At 50.0% G+C, this 6,466-nt stretch overlaps 1 protein-coding gene across 1 annotated transcript in view; it reads left to right on the top strand.

Moving 5' to 3' along the window:
• The window catches only part of KSR2 (kinase suppressor of ras 2), a 414,563-nt gene that overhangs the window by 232,341 nt on the left and 175,756 nt on the right, over positions 1-6,466 (top strand). Inside the window, exon 5 of the mRNA XM_055080456.1 lies at positions 5,201-5,385. Coding sequence (XP_054936431.1) covers positions 5,201-5,385 — 185 coding nt within the window. The remainder of the gene's footprint in view (positions 1-5,200; positions 5,386-6,466) is intronic.

The raw sequence follows: 6,466 nt of genomic DNA, 5'->3' as shown, positions 1-6,466 counted from the left end.
ACCCGTGTCCCCTGCATCGGCAGGCGGACTCTCAACCACTGCGCCACCAGGGAAGCCCTCAAATTTCAACTTTTAAAATACAAAAATGGCATCCACTTCTCATCTAAGAGCATTGCCTGTTCCTCCACACCTGGAGAAATGCAGCTTCTGTTGTCTGACTGACTCATCAGTGCTCCTTTTTGTGCCAGGGCCCCTCTTGATTCTTACCATGCTCTGGGCATGCCTAGGCCAGAAATGAGGGTTGTTGCCTGTGGCCAAGGACCACAATGGATTCTCAATAAACAGCCTCCCAGTGTTAGGCTTTTCCAAACCTCCTCCTTCCCCAGGCTCAAGCAGCTGAGCCGAGGGTCCCTAAGTACTCCCCCCACCTCCACCCCTTCTCACCCAAGAACTGGTGTTATTCTTTGGTTTTGAAAAGGGTCTTTCCTGGAGGTCTCCTCTTGTGTAATCAGATCAGGCCAACTGCAAAGGATTTAAATGGCCCAGTTTGAGAGGGAGGGGCAGCTCACGCAGCTCTGGGTTAGACCAGCAGGCATTTTTTTCCTGTTTGGGGAAGTGGCTACTGGATTAGCACTTTGCTGCCCAGGGTGGTGTGTGAGAATGTGTGTTTGTGCCTGTCCTCCTGCCATGCCTGCGAGGAGCCTGCCTGTTCCCAGCCCTGTCATTTCCTGCCAATCGGCAGGGCCAGATGCCCCAGACCCCGTTAATGATATGCTGAGGGGTTTGGCTGGTGAAGGCTTCCAAATGCAAGGGGACACAACCCCACACTTGAGGAAGCTGAGGGGCTGTGTGAGCCAGCGGCTCGGCTTAGCTCAAAATCCAGCAGACTTTGGGGGGAGGAAACGGTGCAAAGCCTAAGCATCAGTCTGGGACTTCCCTTGGCAACGTTTGTGATGAAGGCTCTGAGAGGCTAGCTGGCAAATGGGCATCGATCAGGAGCCTTATGAGTGCAGAGCTGTCTGCCAGATCCAGACAGAAGTGGCCAGAGGCTGGCGAAAGAAATAAGATGCATCTCCGCCCTCAAGGAGCCCATATTTGGGAATTAACTGGGAAGATGGCTGATAAACAGTCCTCCTGACTCACAGATCGAAACTGGGACACAGTCCTTTAGAATTCCCCCACCCCCCACCCCCTGATGGAGGATGTTAGGTCCTAGCCTGAGCTGTGGCACATGGACGTGGTTGGGAGTCTGTGGACCCGGCATCTGATCGTGGCTCTGCCACTGTGGCGTGCCTGCTTTGTGTTAGGTGCTGGGGATACAGATTCTTCCCTTGTGTGTGTGTGGGGGGGGGCACAGGCCATGGGGAAGACAGACATTCAGTAGCCACATAAGTAAATGCAGAATTCACATAGTGCTGGGAGCACATGTAGCCTAGAGATCTGACTAGTTCTGAGGATTGGGGATGGTGTCTCTGAGGAAGTGATGCCTAAAGGTGAGTAGGTCTCCACTAACAGGATGGGGAATAGCGCCCCAGGCAGAGGGACAGCACGTGCAAAGGCCCTGAGGTGGATGACAACTTGGTGTGGTCAAGGACCAGGGAGATGACCAGAGTCAGAGGGTGACAAGGTGATGGTAAAGAAGTTGGAGAGAGGGTGTTGAGGGTGCTATGAAGCTTTTGTAAGCCATGGGAAGGGAGGACAATGGAAAACCTTTGGAAGTTTTTAAGCTGAGGGTGACATGATACAATGTACCATTTTTAAACATCACTTTAACTGCTGGGTAGAAAATACATTGTAAAGAATTAAAAGTCAGATGGTGTTATTCAGCCATTAAAAGGAATGATGTTTTGATACATGCTACAACATGGATGAACCTCAAAAACATGATGCTAAGTGAAAGAAGCCAGATGCAAAGGTCACATATTGGATGATTCATTCCATTTATATGAAATACCTGGAATAGGCAAATCCTTAGCGACAGAAAACATTAGTGATTGCCAGGGGCTGGAGCAAAGGGGAATGGAGAGTAATGGTTTCATGGGTAGAGGGTTTTCTTTGGGGATGAGGAAAATATTTGGGGGGCTAAATAGAGGTAGTGTTTGCACAGCATTGTGGATACTTAATGCTACTGAGTTGTTCACTTTAAAATGGTTAACTTTATGTGAATTTTACCTCAATACAAAGAAAACAAAGCAAAGGAAAACAAAGGTGGGATTAGGATTTTAAGAGGCAGCAGCGGCAGTTGCTTAGGTGAGGGAGGAAGGTGGCTTGGTCCAGAACTGTGGGCTGGAGATGGAAAGTAATGAACCAATGTGAAGAGGTGAGAATTCTCAGGATCCTTTTCGTTCAAATATGCTATGCAAATCAGGAAGGTTGGAAGAACTTTTCTAGATGCCAACATTGGACTAGGCCTTTGCTGTACCTGGTCAAACAAGCACATTTTCCTAGGCACAGTTTGTGGTCCAGCCTGCCACGTCAGAGAGCCCTTCCAGAAAGCGGCATGTCCACCCAGTGCTGATACAGCCCCAGAGGATGGAGCTGCCTGTGCCAGTGTTTCATTTTGCTGCTTTCCCCGGAATTGGCCCCATTTCCAGAAAATACATTTATGTAATAGATATCTAATATCCTGTGAAGATCATGGAGAGGATGTTCTTTTTAACTGCATCTGCAGGATATACTGCAAAATATCCCGTAAATTTTAGTCACAGTCACGTCATCAGACACAGTCGATTGTGTCTGTTTTCCCCTCCAAGCATGTCTGGGTAATGAGCACAGATGGTAAAGGTGAATCCTACATCCTGTCTACAAAGACTTCCTTGGTAGGTGGGAAGCGATATAGAATTTCCTTCCGCTTTCTCTTCTTCCTATCTTCTCTTCCTCCCTTCTTTCTATCCATCTTTCCATCCTACCATCCCCTCCTCCTTCATTACGTCCATCCATCCATCACCCTTTCATCCTTTGACCTTTTCACCCTTCCATCCATCCATTCATCCATCCATCCATCCTCCCCTTCCCCATCCTTCCATCTTCTTATTCTCTTTTTCATTCTATCCATTTGCCCTCCCATTCTTTCATCTTCTCATCCTCTCTGTCTTTCATTCATTCCATCCTTCCACTTTTCACCCTTTTCCCCTCTATCCACCCACCCACCCATCCATCCATCCATCCATCTGTCCAGCTAACATTTATTTATACACACTCCTTCTCTGCTCCATCTGTGGCCATGAGTGAAGCAGCATTGAGCTACTATTACACCTGTGCTGGGTTAGACTTGCTTCTTTTTATTTTATTAAAAAAATTTTTATTGAAGTATAGTTGATTTACAGTGTTGTGCTATTTTCTGCTGTACAGCAAAGTGAATCAGTTACACATATACATACATCCACTCTTTTTTAGATTCCTTTCCCATATAGGTCATTACAGAGTATTGAGAAGAGTTCCCTGGGCTATACAGTAGGTCCTTATTAGTGATCTATTTTACATATAGACTTGGTTCTTCTTGTACAAGGGATCTGGCCTCATCACTTAGTGGCCCAGTGCCTCAAGGCTGCCATCTGTGTCTGGGAGATCATCATGGTACCTGTTGCTGCAGGGTTTGACTGCATCCTCTTCATCTGCCACAGGTCGTGGTGGGTTGAGGGAGCTGCTGGATGTTTCAGGTGAAAAACATGGCTTGGCTTCAGTTTTTGGCTTCTTCAAGGTTAAGCCCCTGCTATACAGACAGCCAGTTTAACCTGGTCATAGTGATGTTAACATCAGGTCACCTGAACCCTCATTCTGTGCTGGGCCCCGTGCCAAGCACATGATCCCGTAGAATCGTCACCCATCCTTCTTAGGTAGGTGCTGTGGTTCCCCCATCGTCCAGGTGAGGACACTGAGGCACGAAAAGGTGAGATCACTTTCCTGAGGTCACAGTCAGGACCCAGGCTCCAGGCTCCCTGAGCCCAAAGCCTGCGAGTGTAACTCCTACATTGCACTCCCTCTGTGTAGATGCCTTTGTGACTCTCCACCACTGGACGCTCGTGTGGAATGAAATGCCGCCACCCCCGTTGCCTGATCTTCTCCAGCCACGGTTGGGGGTGAGCCTGCCAGCGTGCTGCTCTAGCAGGAGGCGTCTTCCTGGGCCTTGCAGACCCCGCGGGGATGGGGAGCAGGGCTGCCCGCGCAGGCGCTGCGGGGGGCAACTCTGCAGGCACACTTGAACTCCCTAAAGCTGAGGGGCAGCAGACCTCCTGGAGAGGGTGACTTTTAGGCTGCCTGTGTGGGAGGCCTCTAGTCTTAGATGAACACCCGTTCCTGGGCCCTCCGTCCGGATCTGTGAACATTTGCGAGGCAGGTTTGCTTTGGCCACAAGAGGGCGCCCAACTCCTGGCCACACCTGAACAGGGCACTGGGGGAGTTGGGGGTTGGGGGGAAGGCGGTGAGGTTAATTTTGAACCAAACTCTCTTCAACTGATCACCTAAACTCCTGGGGAAAGGGAGAAATGTTTCAGAACCAGCCCAAGAGGTACATTCTATTCCGCTGGGGCCGAGCTAGGGGCTGAGAGCTCCAACAATAAAAACCACAGGTTCTGACCCTCAAGGAGCTCACCACAGTCAGACCTGGAAGATGGAGAGTTAAAATGCAGCGTTATGAGTGGCCGTCTTCATCCAGACCGATCATTTAATAAACATTTCGTGAGCACCTACTGTGTGCCAGGCTCTGTGCTGGTTGCCAAAGACGGAGAAACGAACAATACAGAGTCGCTGGCCTCAAAGACCCTCAGTCCACTTGGGAGACAGAGCCTAAAAGAACAAATTTGGAAAATATAGGAAAACGCAGCCACAGAGATATATAGAGACTATTTTCGGAGGATGGAGGAGGAACACCAACCCAAGCTAGGAGGAAAGGGGGGAGTATCAGGGAAGGCTTCCTGTAGGAAGAAGACTCAACCCTGGTTGGGATGGACTGGGGTGTCAAGGAAGGCTTCCTGGAGGAGAGGACACCAGAGTTGTAAAAAAGCACATGGGGCCTTGACCCGACAAAGCAGGGGAGGGTTTCCCAGGCCGTGGGACGAGCGTAAGCCAAGGGTTGGAGGTGAGAAGCAGCACAAAATACATGGCTGGAGCCCAGTGGGAGGGAGCCGGAGAGGGTGGCAGGGCCAGACGGAGGTGGGGAGTGGTTACTGGGTGCCACGCTAAGGAGATTGGGTCCCCCTGCTCTCACTGTGTGTGCTTAGGGATACATTTCCCTCTCTTCTTTTCTCTGTCTCCCTTTCAGAGCCAAGAAGAAAAGCAAGCCGTTGAACCTCAAGATCCACAGCAGCGTGGGCAGCTGTGAGAATATCCCCTCCCAGCAGCGCTCCCCGCTGCTGTCCGAGCGCTCCCTCCGCTCCTTCTTCGTGGGACACGCGCCCTTCCTGCCCTCCACCCCTCCCGTCCACTCCGAGGCCAACTTCTCCTCAAGTAAGTCCCCAGCAGCTGCACCTGCTGCCCTCCGCGCCCGGGGCGCGCCCTCTTCTTTTCCTTCCTCGAAAATACTCGGGAAATGCGCGCGGAACACGCCTCATCCGCGGTCCGCCTGCCGCCTCCGCCCGCGCCACTCATGCCCCTGGGGATGGTTTCGGAGAGAAGGGGGCATGATTGGGAGGCTGTTGTCATTGGTCCCATGTGCCTCCTCTTTTTTGGCCTGCAGGTGTGTAGGGATGAGCCTTTTCTCTCCTCTGCGTCTCAGCAGTCCGGTCACAGGATTTTTCCTGGCCACTGTGGATAAGGCATCTCTGATTCAAGTTTGTAATTTTCTCCCCCACCGCGGGTCAGTGCGCATAACCTTTACATCTCAGAGACGGATTTGGGTTCAGACTGGGCTGAGCGTGGCCTGGAGTGGCTTACATTCTGCTCCCATGAATTTTGCAGCAAAGTGGTTATTCCTGGGAGAGGAAATGGAACTTTCTGGCGATCAAGAGCTGAGGTCTCAGAAGGCGTTTAGTCTTCTCTGCCTAGAGGCCCCTTTTGCTGAACAGGCACAGATGTGGTCAGAGGAGAGCCCCTGGAAAAAGCCCAACCAGTCCGCCATTCAAGGCAAAAAGTTTATTGCCTGGGAACTCAGGAAGAGGAGGGGGTGCTAGAATTTGTAGGAAGTAACCCCTTGCCCTTAATACAGCCAGACTGTGTCCACATGTTGATGCTCTGATAAATGATGAGATGTTTACTGAGCACCAGTATGTGCTACTCACCCACCTGTGTGATATCATTTAGTTCTTGCAATAATCAGTGGTACAGATGGATTATTCCCATTGTATAGATGAGGAAACTGAGGCCCAGGGACATCAAAGAATTGCCTAAAGTCACACAGCTATGGAGTAGTTGAGTCAGGATTTGAATCTGATTCTTTCTCACTCCAGAGTATACAAGCTTATCTATCATGCCTGATGTGATAACCAAGTTCCTCAAATATCCAGTGGGATACCTTTCTCTAAATGTGGGGTTCTATTCTTTACCTTTACATAAGGGTTTTTTTTTTTTTTTTTTTTTTTTTTTTTTTTTT

Source organism: Physeter macrocephalus, chromosome 19, assembly GCF_002837175.3.
Source record: "Physeter macrocephalus isolate SW-GA chromosome 19, ASM283717v5, whole genome shotgun sequence".
In the NCBI taxonomy this organism is placed as follows: domain Eukaryota; kingdom Metazoa; phylum Chordata; class Mammalia; order Artiodactyla; family Physeteridae; genus Physeter; species Physeter macrocephalus.
The sequence above is the reverse complement of the archived record's forward strand: the minus strand, read 5'-3'. Positions and strand labels throughout refer to the sequence as shown.